The sequence below is a fragment of the Diabrotica virgifera genome, chromosome 8, assembly GCF_917563875.1.
Source record: "Diabrotica virgifera virgifera chromosome 8, PGI_DIABVI_V3a".
Lineage (NCBI taxonomy): Eukaryota > Metazoa > Arthropoda > Insecta > Coleoptera > Chrysomelidae > Diabrotica > Diabrotica virgifera.
In genome coordinates, this window is record NC_065450.1 from 26,065,652 (window position 1) to 26,082,869 (window position 17,218).

Here is a 17,218-nt window from a genome sequence, read left to right on the forward strand (position 1 = left end):
AAATTATCTACCTTAATTTTATATGATGTAGAATTAAAAAATACATACAACCCTTAATTTTCACTCTTCTATCACCAACCCCTATTTGTTAATAGCCATCTATATATTTACATCTATAAAATTCTCCTGTCACAGTGTTAGTTTCCATACTCCTCCGAGACCGCTTGACTGATTTTTATGAAATTATATATGTATATTCGGTAGGTCTTAGAATCGGTCGTAATCTATTTTTCATATCCCTGAGTGATAAGGGGAGTTCCCCCTAACATTTTGTAATGTTAGGTGGGGTTGTGTGTACATAACGTACTCTATAAGACTACACTCTATAAGACTACGAGTACATACAAATTAAAAAAATTATGATCAAAATCCATCAAGTTCTAGCGATATTAATCGCAGCATATGTTTGCAGAATCAGTTTCATTTTTTGAGTGCACGTATTTTAGTAATTCCCCTCCACCGACCACGAATTAATTCCGTTCGGACGCCATTTTTAAAGCTTTATTAACCACTCTGTTGAGGTTCAAAGTTTACTCAAACTTTTACACATAACCTAAATATCTTCAACTTCAAAATGGCTCTAGTTAGGTTGCTTAATTGTTACAAAGTAGCCGTCAATTAAATAAAAAAAGTGGCTAACTTTGACCGTAATTAACCTAGGCGAAAAGTTTTTCTTTGAAAATTCATATAAAAATACCAGTTTTTAAAATTCCATTGTAGTTTTAGCCTACAGTCAATATTAACAAAGTTATTCACATTGTTTATAAGCCAAAAATGACTCTATTTTAATAAAATGTTTTCTGAGTCATATAAATGACTTTTTAATGATTTTTTTAAACGCTTTGAAAATATGACTATTCTTCTTTCATGTTGTTTTCACAGAATTGTATCATTAATATTTTCTGAACAATAACATTGCGAAAAAAAGCTCTTTGGGATAAACAAATTGAATAAAATTTAAACTAATTGACGAATCGTCTTAATATTTTTTGTGCATTGTAAGGACTCTTTGACTCAACATTTAATGCAATATGAGAGTCCTAAATTCATTTTCAGAAAATTTATAGAAATTTTTTTTTATTTTCGAAATTTTAGTTTTATTTTGCAATATCCGAAGCAACAAATAATCGGACCAAAATTCAAAAAACGCTATTTTAAACCTTGGCTCATCTACTAAAAGAAAAATATTATAAATGAGACATTTAATTACCCTATTTTCACCTGTAGCGATTTAAACGAAAAAACTCTCATTTTTGACTCTTATTTGTTAATAACTAAATTTCTCGTCCAAACTGTGACGGGCATTTTTGTATTTATAATGTATTAGGTATACAGGGTGATTGATTAGTGGGGCTCAATAGATCCGCTATAGTAATAGATAGCAATAAAAGTTTAAAATAAAACTTCTAGCCACCTTTGAGCTTCACATTACAAAATTAGTTAGAATATTACAGGGTGTTTGATAACACAGTGGCATACCAAACTTATGTTTTTTTTTAATGGAACACCCTATATTTTATTTTAAATTCGAAATCCTGTTAACTTCTCCATCACAAAAATATAAAGGTTTGTTATGTTATACAGGGTATTTACAAAGTTATAACCAATTTTATATGAAAATCGTAACAAGTTCAACTCCCTGTATAAATAAAAATAAGCAAAACAACAATGGTTTATTAATGCCATATTTTTTTACGTATTGTCAAAATTTTCAGGAATGACTGATATTGCTAATTTTCTTTACATAAAATACAGGGTGAATCAAAACGCAAGTACAATATTTTCTCAGTAATTTTAAATGGCACACCCTGTATTTTATATCACTATTGAAAAGTGACATTACCGTACTTTAATTTTTGGATAACATTCCCGATGTCTAAATTTATTAGTTTTCGAGATATTTTCATTTTTCAATGGACCAGTACCGTGGCTTCCAAATCACCAGAATTTAATAAACTGGACTGATTTTTTTTGGGTTACGTTAATAGTGAATACCTCCAACAACAAGGGATGAGATGAAAAATAGAATACAAAGCGTATTTCGATGTGTTAATTTACAAATGCTTCGTAGAATAAGTAGCTCATTCAATGATCGTTTTAAGGCGTGCATAAAATGTGTTAATAGGTAATTTTGAACACCTTATGTAAGTAAACATTAAAAATATTTTATTAAATGAAGTTTCTAATTTTTTCAAACATGTTTTTTGCCAAATGTATTACTGATAAATTATTTTTCGTTCTTTATTTGTTACATTTACATAAAAAAGTAGTGTTTAATTGTCTCTACAAAATGTTTTATTTTGTGTTTGTGTGTTTTTTGGTAAAATTTATTACCAATTTTCTCTCTTTATTTGTTACATTTACATAAAAAAGTAGTTTTAATTGTTTCAAAAATGCTGCATGTTGAGGTTGTGTTTTTTTTTGTAAAATGTATTACCAATAAATTATTTTTATTTCTTTATTTGCTACATTGTTAAATTGATTACCGGATTGATAATCAGCAATCGTGAATTGTCAATTCAGTCACGGCTTACTTAAAATTTAGATAAATTTATACACCTAAAATAATTTGCTCTGAAAAATGAAAATATCTCGAAAACTAATAAATTTGGACATAGGGAATGTTATATAAAAATTAAAGTACGGTAATGTTTCTTTTCAATAATGATATAAAATACAGGGTGTTCCATTTAACATTACTGAGAAAATAATGTACGTTTTGACTCACCCTTTATTTGATATAAAGAAAATTAGCAATGTCAATAATTCTTGAAAATTTTGACAATAAATAAAAAAATATGGCATTAATAAACCGTTGTTATTGTGCTTATATTTATTTATACAGGGAGTTGAACCTGTTACGATTTTCATACAAAATTGGTTATAACTTTGTAAATACCCTGTAACATAACAAACCTTTATATTTTTGTAATGAAGAAGTTAACAGGATTTCGAATATAAAATAAAATATAGGGTGTTCCATTTAAAAAAACATAAGTTTGGTCTGCCACTGTTATCGAACAGTGTAACATTCCAGCTAATTTTGTAATATGAAGCTCAAAGTTGGCTACAATTTTTGTTATAAACTTTTATTGCTATCTATTACTATAGCGGAGCTATTGGGCTTTACTATTTATTTAGCTATTTATTAATTAAAAAATTCAAAATATAGAATGGAGAAAGGTTTTTTATGACTTATACTCTTAGACACTGGCATAGTTTCGTCACCATGGTCACGCACGGAGCGGATAGTAAAATCATTTTATATATAAATGTACAAATTTATTTTTTAAATATTTTTTTTGAGAAACAAGCAATATGCTGTGTAAAAACACGAATAAGTAAGCAACTTTTTAATTTCTAGAGCATTTTATTAATTCACAGGTTTTAGTAGGTATAAGTACCCAAGTTTTGAGCAATTTAATGAAATACGTTTATTACTTAATTAATTTTTTTGTTTTTCCAATACAATGTATCTGATTTATAGCCTAAAGGTACATCACATTCTTTCATCAAAAACAAATACAATTTTTAAGAATAAAATCAAATCCGGGTACTAATTCAAGAATTGATTTGTATGACCGTGCCAGCACAATTTGAAACAAAATTCACATTCGCCTGGTTTTTATCTAGTGTTGAGTTTTTAAATGTCTTTCCAAACTACCTTTCTGAGAAAACTGCTTAAAACAAATTTCACACTTGTATGGTTTGTGCCCGGTGTGAACTTTCGTATGTATGTCTAAAGCATTTTTATAAGCAAACTGTTTGAAGCAAATTTCACACTTATAAGGATTCTTTCCAGTGTGCAATCTCATATGTAATTTTAAATATCTTGCTGTAATAAACTGTTTTAAGCAAATTTCACACTTGTAAGGTTTTTCCCCAGTGTGTACTCCCAAATGTGTTTTTAAACTCTGTAACTGCTTAAACTGCTTACAACAAATTTCACACTTGTACGGCTTTTCTCCAGTGTGTACTCTCAAATGTGCTCTTAAACTACTTGCTGTTGTAAACTGCTTAAAACAAATTTCACACTTGTGAGGTTTTTGCCCGGTGTGAACTTTCGTATGTATGTCTAAAGACAGTTTATAAGCAAACTGTTTGAAGCAAATTTCACACTTATAAGGTTTTTCTCCAGTGTGTACTCTCAAATGTGCTTTTAAATTCCTTGCTTCACTAAATTGATTAAAACAAATTTCACACTTGTACGGCTTTTCTCCAGTGTGTACTCTCAAATGTGCTTTTAAACTACTTGCTGTTGTAAACTGCTTAAAACAAATTTCACACTTGTGAGGTTTTTGCCCGGTGTGAACTTTCGTATGTATGTCTAAAGACAGTTTATAAGCAAACTGTTTAAAGCAAATTTCACACTTATAAGGTTTTTCCCCGGTGTGTACTCTCAAATGTGCTTTTAAATTCCTTGCTTCACTAAATTGTTTAAAACAAATTTCACACTTGTACGGATTTTCTCCAGTGTGTACTCTCAAATGTGCTTTTAAACTATTTGCTGTTGTAAACTGCTTAAAACAAATTTCACACTTGTGAGGTTTTTGCCCGGTGTGAACTTTCGTATGTATGTCTAAAGACAGTTTATAAGCAAACCGTTTGAAGCAAATTTCACACTTATAAGGTTTTTCTCCAGTGTGCAATCTCAAATGTGTTTTTAAATTAGTTGCTTGGTTAAACTGTTTAAAACAAATTTCACACTTATAAGGTTTTTCTTCAGTGTGCACTCTCAAATGTGTTTTAAAATGATTTGCTTGAATAAATTTCTTACAACACATTTCACACTTGTAAGGTTTTTCCGCAGTGTGCACTTTCAAATGTTTTTTCAAACGACTTGCAGTAGTACACTGTTTTAAACAAATTTCACACTTGTTAGGTTTTTCCCCTGCAGTGTGCACTCTAAAATGTGATTTCAAATAATATGCTTGGCTAAATTGTTTAGAACAAATTTCACACTTGTAATGCTTTTCTTTACTGTGCACTCTCAGATGTGTTTTCAAATTACTTGCGTCACTAAATTGCCTAAAACAAATTTCACACTTGTAAGATTTTTCCCCAGTGTGCACTCTCAAATGTGTTTTCAAATGACCTGCTTGGCTAAAACGTTTAAAACAAATTTCACATTTTATTGTTTTTTCTTCAATAGATGGATACGTATTCTCTTCAAGAAAGCCTAAAATAAAAACTAGAATACATATTTTTTTTATTTCACAAAAATTTAATACAATAAAAGAAAAAGTTATAACAACTATTAGGTATTGACTAAAATACAATAAAATTTTGCACAATCTAACTTTATAGATTTGTTTAAACACAACGGGAAACCGTCATGTAACAATCACGTTAACTCATCTAACGTATTATTTTGTTTACTGTGCGCAGGAGCGTGATCGTTACATGACGGTTTTTCGTTATGTCGGAACAAACAATAGACGGCCGGAGTGATGACATAGAAGTGTCAATTTTTAATGACAAATATGTCAGATTTTCCAAACCTTTCCAAACAAACGTTGTTTAGTGTGGCAAATTTGTATTTCATTATTGTTTTTTCAGTTTTTACAGAGAATATTTCCTTATTTTTTGCAATATGTAAGTATTGTTATAGTCCTATGACAATTTTACAAGGTTGTGTAAATAATAAAGCATGATGTTTTATATAAATAACAATAAAAGGTATGTATGGGTGAAGTAAGGTTTAGGAGACCGAATTAAGATAGTGAAATTTAAAAAAAAAACACTATAATTAAACATAAAAAATAGCACAGGAAGCAAAATTTTAATTTAATTTTTACACTAATTAAAAAGTCTTGAGATTCGGTAAACTCTATCTTTTCAACATGTTTACAATCTTTGTTTGAAAAGTGATAATAACACTGAATATAGCAGCAGTTGGCTGTGACATCACACTCCGGCCGTCTATCGAAACTCGAGACTTTTTAATTAGTATAAAGTTAAAATTTTGCTTCCTGTGCTATTTTTATGTTTAATTATAGTGTTTTTGTAATTTCACTGTATCTTAATTCGGTCTCCTAAACCTTACTTTACCCATACATACATTTTATTGCTATTTATATAAAACATCATGCTTTATTATTTACACAACCTTAAAAAATTGTCATAGTAACTATAACAATACTTACATATTGCAAAAAACGGAAATATTCTATGTAAAAACTGAAAAAAAACAATAAAAAATACAAATTTGCCACATTAAACAACGTTTGTTTGGAAAGGTTTGGAAAAAATCTGACATATATGTCAATAAAAATTGACACTTCTACGTCATCATTCCGGCCGTCTATATGATTTCCAATGTATGGTTTGAAATGAAATTAATGAGGTAGCACAGTCAAATAAATTATATACAGTTGAGTCCGCGAGTCTTTACCCGTGCGTCATTAATACCAGGCGAGATAAAACACATACCTTTTATCTAGCATCATTCTCTTCCACGCATGAAACTCATGACAAACCAGCTGCCGTTTGTTATTAAGTAAAAACACATGTTATTTTTATGAACCATCTAGACTCAGTGCATTGAAAAGAGATAGGTACAAAAAAGACGATTCAGTATGTTTTCATATTTTAAGCACAATTTTTTTGACGTTTCTGCTTTGTTTGTTTTTGTGTTTGTCAGTCAGTTGAATTTTTTGCGGTTTTTGTCGAATTGTTGCGTTTTGAAGTTTCTTTATATTACACAAACAGTTGTTTTCACAACTAATTTTATATTGGGCTTTGAAATTTTAAGGTAAATAATTATATTTTTGCAATTAATATTTAAAACATACAAAGCTAACGTCATTCACACAGTAAAGAAATGATTGTGTTTAGATTTCCGTCAAAGTGAATAAAATAACAAACATAAAATATGTTATTGAATTTTTTTTATAAATTGTTTATTTATTTATTAATCAATAATAATAAAAGAATTTGTTAAGCTACTTCAAATGTAGCTGTAATTCTGCACAAAAATTTTGAAGCAAAACTTACATTTGACATTCTATATATTTGATAACGTCAAATTTTATAATAAAACCCGTAATCGGAACAGTAGCCACTTTCTGTCAGTTGTTGTTGCGTGAAATAGATTTCCGACTTATTTCGTATGCTTTAAATGATGACGCACGGGTAAAGACTCGCGCACTCAACTGTAGTAAAGTCGTCAGAGACTTGACCTCTAAAAATTATACTGAATTTTGCTGAGAATGTCAATTTTGGAACCCCAAAAAGATGCAAAAAAAGTTTGCCACTCCTACTCCCAAGCTCCTAAAAGCCCTCCTCGTAGAGGGACGGAAAATATCGAATTTTCAAGAAACTCTACGCTTAGAAAAAAATAATTCAAACAAGAAATGCAGCTGAGATAATTTAGAACAAAAATTGTGATCAGCATGCTTTTTGTAGAATGAACCGTTCTCTCAGAAACAACGCTTGAAGCAACCGGCGATTTTGAATGTCAGGAGCGCCAAATCATTTTAAATAAAATTTGTATCAACTCGTCGGTAAAAATTCGATACTTTTTAATCAGTGTTCTATCGACAAAACTCAAAATGCGTTTTAAAGGTAAAGGGTGTAGATTTTGTTTGCAATTTTTACATTTTGCCGCAAATACAGTTCGTTTTTATAAATCTGTTAAATAAATAAATGTTGCGCGATTTTTGCTATTTTTTACGATTTTCATGAGATCAACAAAATGTATTACTTCCATTGACCTCGCTATGGAATTTCCATTGTTACAGCATAATCTTAAAAATCTAGAAATTGCGATTCTGAGTTTTGGCAACAAATATGAGGTATTTGAAATAATACCTAAAAAACGTTGAATTTAAACTTTCACATTACAAACAAACTGGTGGACAAAAAAAATTGTTTGACTTGAGACCACGGGCAGAGAAGAGATCCCAAGGAAGAACCACAACATTATACAGTGTGTCTATGAAAGTACACATATGGGAAACTTATTTATTATTACTTTAAAGGAAAACAGATATTTTTTATAAAAAGTCCTGAATGGTCCAAAATCTAAAAAGCATTCATCAAATATTAAATTTTGTTAACCTTATACGAGGTTTGTAATTTTTGCTTAATAGTACTTTCATATTTTTGACAATATCTAAAAATGTTACCATAAAAAGTTGTTTAGGATTAAAAATGGTTTTCAAATATACAATATTGATTGTCCGTATTAAAAATTCTTGGACTTTTCTGAAAAATGTTAAAACAAAATGCACATTTATTCGCTCCGTGCATGACTGACGTGACATCTAGCGTAGTCGTCTGACACTTTTGGCAACCACATTTTGACGTTAAACATGATACATATGACATATTTGACCTGAATATGTACCATAGAGTTATATATTAGCATAGAGAGAGTGTCATTCAGAGCCAAGTGACGACACCATCTTTTTTATTTGGATTAGTGCTGTTTCACTCTTACGCATAGTAAAGCTGCTACAGTTGTCCTCCTCTTCCGTGCCTATATTCACACTGAATGTCATCATAGATTTTCGATACAATGTGTTAGAAAGAGATGCAGCAAACCAGTCCATGAGATCTTGTCAGGAAGCGCGGAAGGTAGGCTCCCTAATATTTATTTACCATTGTTGGTAAAAATTGTTAGACAAAACTTCGAGTGTCAAATAAACGTCATATTAAAAAGCGGATATTTGGAAGTTCTCTGAAGAAAATATCAATTTTAAGGGTTTTTCTTCACTTTTTCGATATAGTTTAGTTGTCGATGTTAATACTAATTAAGTGTACAGGGTTTCTCATTCTATTTTGACCCCCACTTATTTTCCTTAATTTCGGGAATACAAAAAAAAGTTGTATTATTTTATCTGTACCGACCAACAATGTAGCAACAGACCAAATTTTGTATACAGGGAGTGCCCAATAAAATGCATCTTCAATATTTCAAATGGGACACCCTGTATTTTTTTATAGTTTTGAGTAGCCGTGCATTTCCTGATTACAAATATATAACATAGTGTAGCATTAGTTTTCTTCTATAATGGCGTATGGCACTACAAAAGGGTAACCATAGTTGGCTATGCAACTGACATTTCAAAATGAAACAATTATTAATTTATTATAAACTATCAGTCCTCATACCGAAATGGGTTATACTGCAGATGAGAAAGTAGATATATTCTCAATTTATGCAAAAAATAATAAAAACAAGCAAGCGGCAAAAAGAGAATATAGGCTGATTTATCCAGATCGACAGACTGCTTCTGCAAATACATTTTTATATAATTATCGTCATGTCATAAATGAAAAAGTGTTTGAACTAAAGAAACGTACTATCGTAGGAAATGATGATGACGATCTTAATACTTTGCTTTACTTTGAAGGTAAAAATTAAATACTTAATACTCTTAGTACATATGAAACAGTCGCAAAGTCACCGTCGAAATATAACTAATTCCGACCCTGTCGTGATGGGTAGAAATAAGACGCATTTTGCACACGAAATATTTTTCAATAGGTCTCACGCGAGGTGAAGACTTGATAATATGCGTCGAAATTCAAGTACCTAGAACAGGCCACATGCTGTTATAGGCTGTAAGATAAGAAATTTTTATGGCATTTTGAGACAGAGTTCTGAAGATTTGTTTATTTTGGGACAGGAAATGTCATCATAAATAAGTCTATAGTGTTGATAAATCTCTCAAATATCGAATTCTCGAAACTGGCCTGAGATTAGGACGCAGCAAATTTCGTGGGAACTCATGGATTTTGTTATTGCAAAGATAGCGAGCTCGTATTGGTCGAAAGAAAAAATCATGGCATTTGTAGGATGTCCTGAGTAAGTTTTTCTAGCTACCTGATTGGTAGAGAAATGTTTCGAATGATCATTATTGGACAAAGTAGGTGATGACTGTCAGAATAGGAGCTAACTTCTTTTTTTGAAAGAGGGAACCCAAGGTTGAGGAGATCGAGTAAGTCAGTTCCCTGGAAGCCATCAAGCAGTTCAGTTCTGTCATCAAGGAAGTTTAGTTTTGAATCCCAGTCAGTGTTTCAAAATGTAGTTTTTACCAGTTTCCCGGCCGGCTGAGTTGACCCAGCCCGGCGTATATGATGGTGTGTAGCGTGAGCTCCGGCAATTTTCTCGCTGTTTTTAAGCGAATCGCCGATATGATTTCATACCACTTTTGGTATTAACTAATTTTTTTATACAGTCAGATCAGGAATTATGCAGAATAAGTTTTCTTTTTTCTGTTACTAGTTTCAACCCCCTAGTTGGATCCTAAGGTTGCTAGTAAATTCTGATCCCGTTTAACGAACTTTTAATATTTTTGTTCGAGTAGAAAGCTGAATTTTTCTATGATAACTTTTGTAATAAACTATGGATAACCTTATGTACTGTTGCTGTAGCTATTAACAATGTGAAGTGATTTTCGCGTAGTGAACTAGCGTATTGGACTTACAAACCAACCAACAACCAGAAGAAACCAGGACAATGATTGTAAAGGTATCATTTTTATGTTTGTAGAACTTTTTGTTTCATTTTTTTTTATTTGGTAATCTGGTCTCAATCTGTAACACCGAGAGATCAGAGATTCATTTTTTTGTTTTTTAATAAGTAATGTTTGATTTACAAAATATAAATTTATTATTTTTTTCCTTCTCTCTTGAATCGTAAGAACAATAAAGAATTGACTGAGTATAGCATATTGAGTATAGAGTAAATAAGATAAGTTACATTATAATATTTTGTATATTATGTATATTTTTTATTTGACTATGTTTTTTGTTTTATTTTGATTTAATACTATTTTTCTTTTAATATTTTCATTTTGTGAAAGTTTGGTTGAATTTTGTTTTGTAACATCACCTTATATGACATATCAACATCTTGTCAAATTTCAATTCCATTTTCATGTTATGCAAATAACACCCTCTTTTTGGGGCAGGCTACATAAATGCCGCCCACCGTGATTGGGGAATATTCAAGGTTACACATATATCACGTTAGCATTATTCGCCAATATTGTCATATTTCGCCGCTACGGACACTGGCATAGTTTCGTCACCATGGTCACGCACGGAGCGGATAGTAAAATCATTTTATATATAAATGTACAAATTTATGTTTTAAATATTTTTTTTTGAGAAACAAGCAATATGCTGTGTAAAAACACGAATAAGTAAGCAACTTTTTAATTTATAGAGCATTTTATTAATTCACAGGTTTTAGTAGGTTTAAGTACCCACGTTTTGAGCAATATAATGAAATACGTTTATTACTTAATTAATTTATTGTTTTTCCAATACAATTACATATCTGATTTATAGCCTAAAGGTACATCACATTCTTTCATAAAAAAAAAATAAAATTTTTAAGAATAAAATCAAATCCGGGTACTAATACAAGAATTGATTTGTATGACCGTGCCAGCACAATTTGAAACAAAATTCACATTCGCCTGGTTTTTATCTAGTGTTGAGTTTTTAAATGTCGTTCCAAACTACCTTTCTGAGAAAACTGCTTAAAACAAATTTCACACTTGTATGGTCTGTGCCCGGTGTGAACTTTCGTATGTATGTCTAATGCATTTTTATAAGCAATCTGTTTGAAGCAAATTTCACAATTGTAAGGATTCTCTCCAGTGTGCAATGTCATATGTAATTTTAAATATTTTGCTGTAATAAACTGTTTTAAGCAAATTTCACACTTGTAAGGTTTTTCCCCAGTGTGTACTCCCAAATGTGTTTTTAAACTCTGTAACTGCTTAAACTGCTTACAACAAATTTCACACTTGTACGGCTTTTCTCCAGTGTGTACTCTCAAATGTGCTTTTAAACTACTTGCTGTTGTAAACCGCTTAAAACAAATTTCACACTTGTGAGGTTTTTGCCCGGTGTGAACTTTCGTATGTATGTCTAAAGACAGTTTATAAGCAAACTGTTTGAAGCAAATTTCACACTTATAAGGTTTTTCTCCAGTGTGTACTCTCAAATGTGCTTTTAAACTATTTGCTGTTGTAAACTGCTTACAACAAATTTCACACTTGTAGGGATTTTCTTCATTGTGTACTCTCAAATGTGCTTTTAAACTATTTGCTGTTGTAAACTGCTTAAAACAAATTTCACACTTGTGAGGTTTTTGCCCGGTGTGAACTTTCGTATGTATGTCTAAAGACAGTTTATAAGCAAACCGTTTGAAGCAAAGTTCACACTTATAAGGTTTTTCTCCAGTGTGCAATCTCAAATGTGTTTTTAAATTAGTTGCTTGGTTAAACTGTTTACAACAAATTTCACACTTATAAGGTTTTTCTTCAGTGTGCACTCTCAAATGTGTTTTCAAATGATTTGTTTGAATAAATTTCTTACAACAAATTTCACACTTGTAAGGTTTTTCCCCAGTGTGCACTTTCAAATGTTTTTTCAAACGACTTGCAGTAGTACACTGCTTTAAACAAATTTCACACTTGTAAGGTTTTTCCCCAGTATGCACTCTCAAATGCCCCTTCAAATGACATGCTTGGTTGAATTTTTTGCAACAAATTTCACACGTAGAGGGTTTTTCCCCAGTGTGCACTTTCAAATGTTTTTTCAAATTACTTGCAGCAGTACACTGTTTTAAACAAATTTCACACATGTACAGTTTTTCTCGAGTGTGCACTCTCAAATGTGTTTTCAAATGACCTGCTTGGCTAAAACGTTTAAAACAAATTTCACATTTTATTGTTTTTCCTTCAATAGATGGATGCGTATTCTCTTCGAGAAAGCCTAAAATAAAAACTAGAATACATTTTTTTTATTTCACAAAAATTTAATACAATAAAAGAAAAAGTTATAACAACTATTACGTATTGACTAAACAACAATAAAATTTTGCACAATCTAACTTTATAGATTTGTTTAAACACAACGGAAAACCGTCATGTAACAATCACGTTAACTCATGGAACGTATTATTTTGTTAACTGTGCGCAGGAGCGTGATCGTTACATGACGGTTTTTCGTTATGTCGGAACAAACAATAGACGGCCGGAGTGATGACGTAGAAGTGTCAATTTTTAATGACAAATATGTCAGATTTTCCAAACCTTTCCAAACAAACGTTGTTTAGTGTGGCAAATTTGTATTTCATTATTGTTTTTTCAGTTTTTACAGAGAATATTTCCATATTTTTTGCAATATGTAAGTATTGTTATAGTCCTATGACAATTTTACAAGTTTGTGTAAATAATAAAGCATGATGTTTTATATAAATAACAATAAAAGGTATGTATGGGTGAAGTAAGGTTTAGGAGACCGAATTAAGATAGTGAAATTTAAAAAAAAAACACTATAATTAAACATAAAAAATAGCACAGGAAGCAAAATTTTAATTTAATTTTTACACTAATTAAAAAGTCTTGAGATTCGGTAAACTCTATCTTTTCAACATGTTTACAATCTTTGTTTGAAAAGTGATAATAACACTGAATATAGCAGCAGTTGGCTGTGACATCACACTCCGGCCGTCTATCGAAACTCGAGACTTTTTAATTAGTATAAAGTTAAAATTTTGCTTCCTGTGCTATTTTTTATGTTTAATTATAGTGTTTTTGTAATTTCACTGTATCTTAATTCGGTCTCCTAAACCTTACTTTACCCATACATACATTTTATTGCTATCTATATAAAACATAGTCATGTCATAGCAAAATTGTCATAGTAACTATAACAATACTTACATATTTCAAAAAACGGAAATATTCTCTGTAAAAACTGAAAAAACAATAAAAAATACGAATTTGCCACATTAAACAACGTTTGTTTGGAAAGGTTTGGAAAAACTCTGACATATATGTCAATAAAAATTGACACTTCTATGAAATTTGAAATGAAATTAATGAGGTAGCACAGTCAAATAAATTATATAGTAAAGTCGTCAGAGACTTGACTTCTAAAAATTATACTGAATTTTGCTGAGAATGTCAATTTTGGGACCCCAAAAAGATGCAAAAAAGTTTGCCACTTCTACTCCCAAGCTCCTAAAACCCCTCCTCGTAGAGGGACGGAAAATATCGAATTTTCAAGAAACTCTACGCTGTAGAAAAAAATAATTCAAACAAGAAATGCAGCTGAGATAATTTAGAACAAAAATGGTGATCAGCATGCTTTTTGTAGGATGAACCGTTCTCTCAGAAACAACGCTTGAAGCAACCGGCGATTTTGAATGTCAGGAGCGCCAAATCATTTTAAATAAAATTTGTATCAACTCGTCGGTAAAAATTCGATACTTTTTAATCAGTGTTCTATCGACAAAACTCAAAATGCGTTTTAAAGGTAAAGGGTGTAGATTTTGTTTGCAATTTTTACATTTTGCCGCAAATACAGTTCGTTTTTATAAATCTTGTTATAAAATGAGTTAGGTGAGCTAACTAAATGACCAACAACGATTATAATTCACTCAATTACAGGACAATAGGAAAACATTTTACTTGAACATAACTAACATTATATTTTCTATTTCTTGACATTACAATTTTCAACTTCTAAACTGTCATTACATAGAGTATGTACAACTATAGAGCAACATCTACTTTTAACGTTGTATATTGTAACACTCCCTCAACGTGAAAAGTAGATAAGCCAAACAATTTTAGTTTCTTTCTAACACGCATATTGTAACGCTTAGATTATTGAACACCATCATCACTTCTTTCTTCTCTATTCACTTCTTGATTTTCATTTGACTATTCACTTCTTGACTTTCTGCACTTTCTATATTCTCAGATTGCACAATTGCATTCATACCAGTTTTCACTTCTTCGGAGTTTTCATGTACACTAAAACATTCCGACTGATTCTGGTTCAGTGATTCGGCTTTAACTTCAAAAATTCGCAAATTGCATGTAGCCTCATGTTTAAATCGTACGTCGTGGCTCGATACGATTCTTCTTTGAGATGGAATCTATATTCTAAAACCATCCCTGTCATTCACATAACCAACCAAATAACCATGTATCGCTTTATCATCAAATTTACTGCGAAAATTTTTGTTTACGTGAACATAACATTCAGTGCCAAATATTCTTAAATGTTTCAAACTCACAACTGGCTTTCCATACCACAATTTATAGGGACTTTTATTCTCAATTGATGATCCTGTGCGATTCAGAAGATACACTGCAGTATTACATGCTTCTGCCCACAATGCTTTCGATAACTTTCATGGGTTGTTTAACATCGAACGAGCACACTCTACAATGGTACGGTTTTCCCTTTCAGCAACACCATTCTGCTGAGGTGTATAAGGTAGAGTGATACAATGCTCTATACCTGTACTCGCAAGAAGTTCAGATACCTTTCTGTTGTCAAACTCTCTCCCTCCATCACATCTTAGTTGCTTTACTACATGGCCATTTGTGTTTGCTTCATTTAAAAATTTTTCTAAAAAGGTACATACCTCACTTTTGTGTTTCATAAAGAAAACTTTCCGAAACTTACTAAAGTCATCTTTAAAACATACGTAATAACGTGCTCTTCCCAGTGATTCTATAGACATGGGCCCATTCACATCTGCATGAATCTGCTCACCAGTGACTTGTGGCCGATTGATCCTAGTCTTAAATGGCAATCTATGCATTTTTCCAATTGCATATCCATCGCAAAAGCTTTCTTTGCACCCATCAATGTCTATATTCATTTTCTTCAAGACCTTCTTTACGTGTTGCTTATGCTGATGACCAAATCTTTCATGATACACTTGTAACATATCTGTTGACTCTAGTAAGTTCGTTTGAATGGGATTGGTCGGTTTCATAACACGTATATCAAGTGCATACAGGCCATTACTGAAGTACCCAGTCATTACAGATTCAAGAGTATTTTTATCATGTATATATATATATTTTTATCATGTAGAAAAGAGTACACTGAGTCTTCCATTTCAGCTGTTAACCCAATAATTTGTAAATTGATAATTACTAATCAGCTGTGATCATTTCTAGTTTATATATATATATATATATATATATATATATATATATATATATATATATATATATATATATATATATATATAAAGAAAGTCAAAGACAGTAACGGGTTACTGGTAAAACAAAGACAGTTGAAGGTAACCGGGAACGACCCAATACTAAGGAAGCAATAAAAAACGGGTGCTTCTAAGTGAGTGTCTTTTATTAAAAGTCAAGCTTTCGCCACATAATTTTGGGCTTCATCAGAACTTGCTGGAATGGAAAAACATTCTTTACAATCATCATAAATTAAAGATGTTATTTTTTTAATCTTACCTAAATGTTGACACTATTTCTTAGTGCATAATAAAATTGATATGAAACCACACATTGTCACAAAAACAAACCAATCACATCTCCCAACTGGAGGAAAAATGGCAATCAAAGCCTTTATTAAGTATTAAAATTCATTTTTTAAATCACCATGTGGCCGGCATTTTTGACAAGTAATTGTTAATTAAGTCATGTGTCGTTTCGACTGTCAATTATCGAAACGCCACCTGTCTTAATCACTTCTTCTTTTTTCCAGCATAGGACATTAACTTTATTAAGTCACATATTAGACACTTTTTAAATTTCACACAAAATACTATAGAAATATAGGTCCCGTTCTATATAAACATATCATGTTAAATAAATTATGTGGTTTGTATTTAGTGTTGGATATAGTAGTCAACACTCCGATGAGATGTACGTATTACATACCTTTTGTTAAAGAAACAAGTATATCAGTGATGTTGATAGATGAAAAAGTTAGATCTTGTTTACAAAAGGGAAATAACACATCCGTGTAGGTGTTAGTAATGTAACAAGTAATTTCATTGTTGTCTTTTTACATTTACATTCCTTTATGTTAGTGGTATAAACATAATATGTCCAAGAAGGGTTTGACATTAACAAATTTTTTTTAAAAATTCAAAATTTGACAAAATTGTCTGGTTGAAAACATAAAAATATAAAAACATGGTCTGTACATGAAGTTAAGTTTTTTTTTTTTTTTTTTTTTTTTTTTTTTTTTTTTTTTTTTTTTTTTTTTTTTTAAATTGTTTTAAAATTATTAACAATTGACTTGTATATTAAATTGAATTCAGTACACATGTAGTGCAGGCAACCATCAGAGTCACAATAAGTAGAAAATGACAACAGTACAATTCAGTGAAGCGTGGAGCACAGTATTATGTGGATCTAATATAAGAAGGTGGTAGTTTTTTATTTTTAGTAAATTTCTGTTGTAA

General features: G+C 30.8%; 1 protein-coding gene and 1 long non-coding RNA gene across 7 annotated transcripts in view; one reads left to right on the top strand and one right to left on the bottom strand.

The window, feature by feature from the left end:
* LOC126890700 (zinc finger protein 227-like) overlaps positions 1-17,218 on the bottom strand; it is a 134,549-nt gene that overhangs the window by 41,005 nt on the left and 76,326 nt on the right. The window contains exons 5-6 of one of the 6 annotated variants that reach the window (XM_050659860.1): positions 11,482-12,741; positions 3,339-3,664 (exon numbers count right to left, since the gene is read on the bottom strand). The exons of 1 other annotated variant lie outside the window; for it this stretch is intronic. In XM_050659860.1, coding sequence (XP_050515817.1) covers positions 3,630-3,664; positions 11,482-12,741 — 1,295 coding nt within the window. In that variant the 3' untranslated portion in view covers positions 3,339-3,629. Of the gene's footprint in view, positions 1-3,337; positions 5,180-11,248; positions 12,742-17,218 lie in introns of those variants that run through there. 4 more of the 6 variants (XM_050659858.1, XM_050659857.1, XM_050659856.1 and 1 more) reach the window with 4 other exon arrangements.
* Positions 4,172-12,405, top strand: LOC126890704 (uncharacterized). Its single transcript, XR_007700413.1, has 3 exons — positions 4,172-4,294; positions 4,547-4,714; positions 12,280-12,405. It is a non-coding gene; the product is annotated as an uncharacterized LOC126890704 (long non-coding RNA).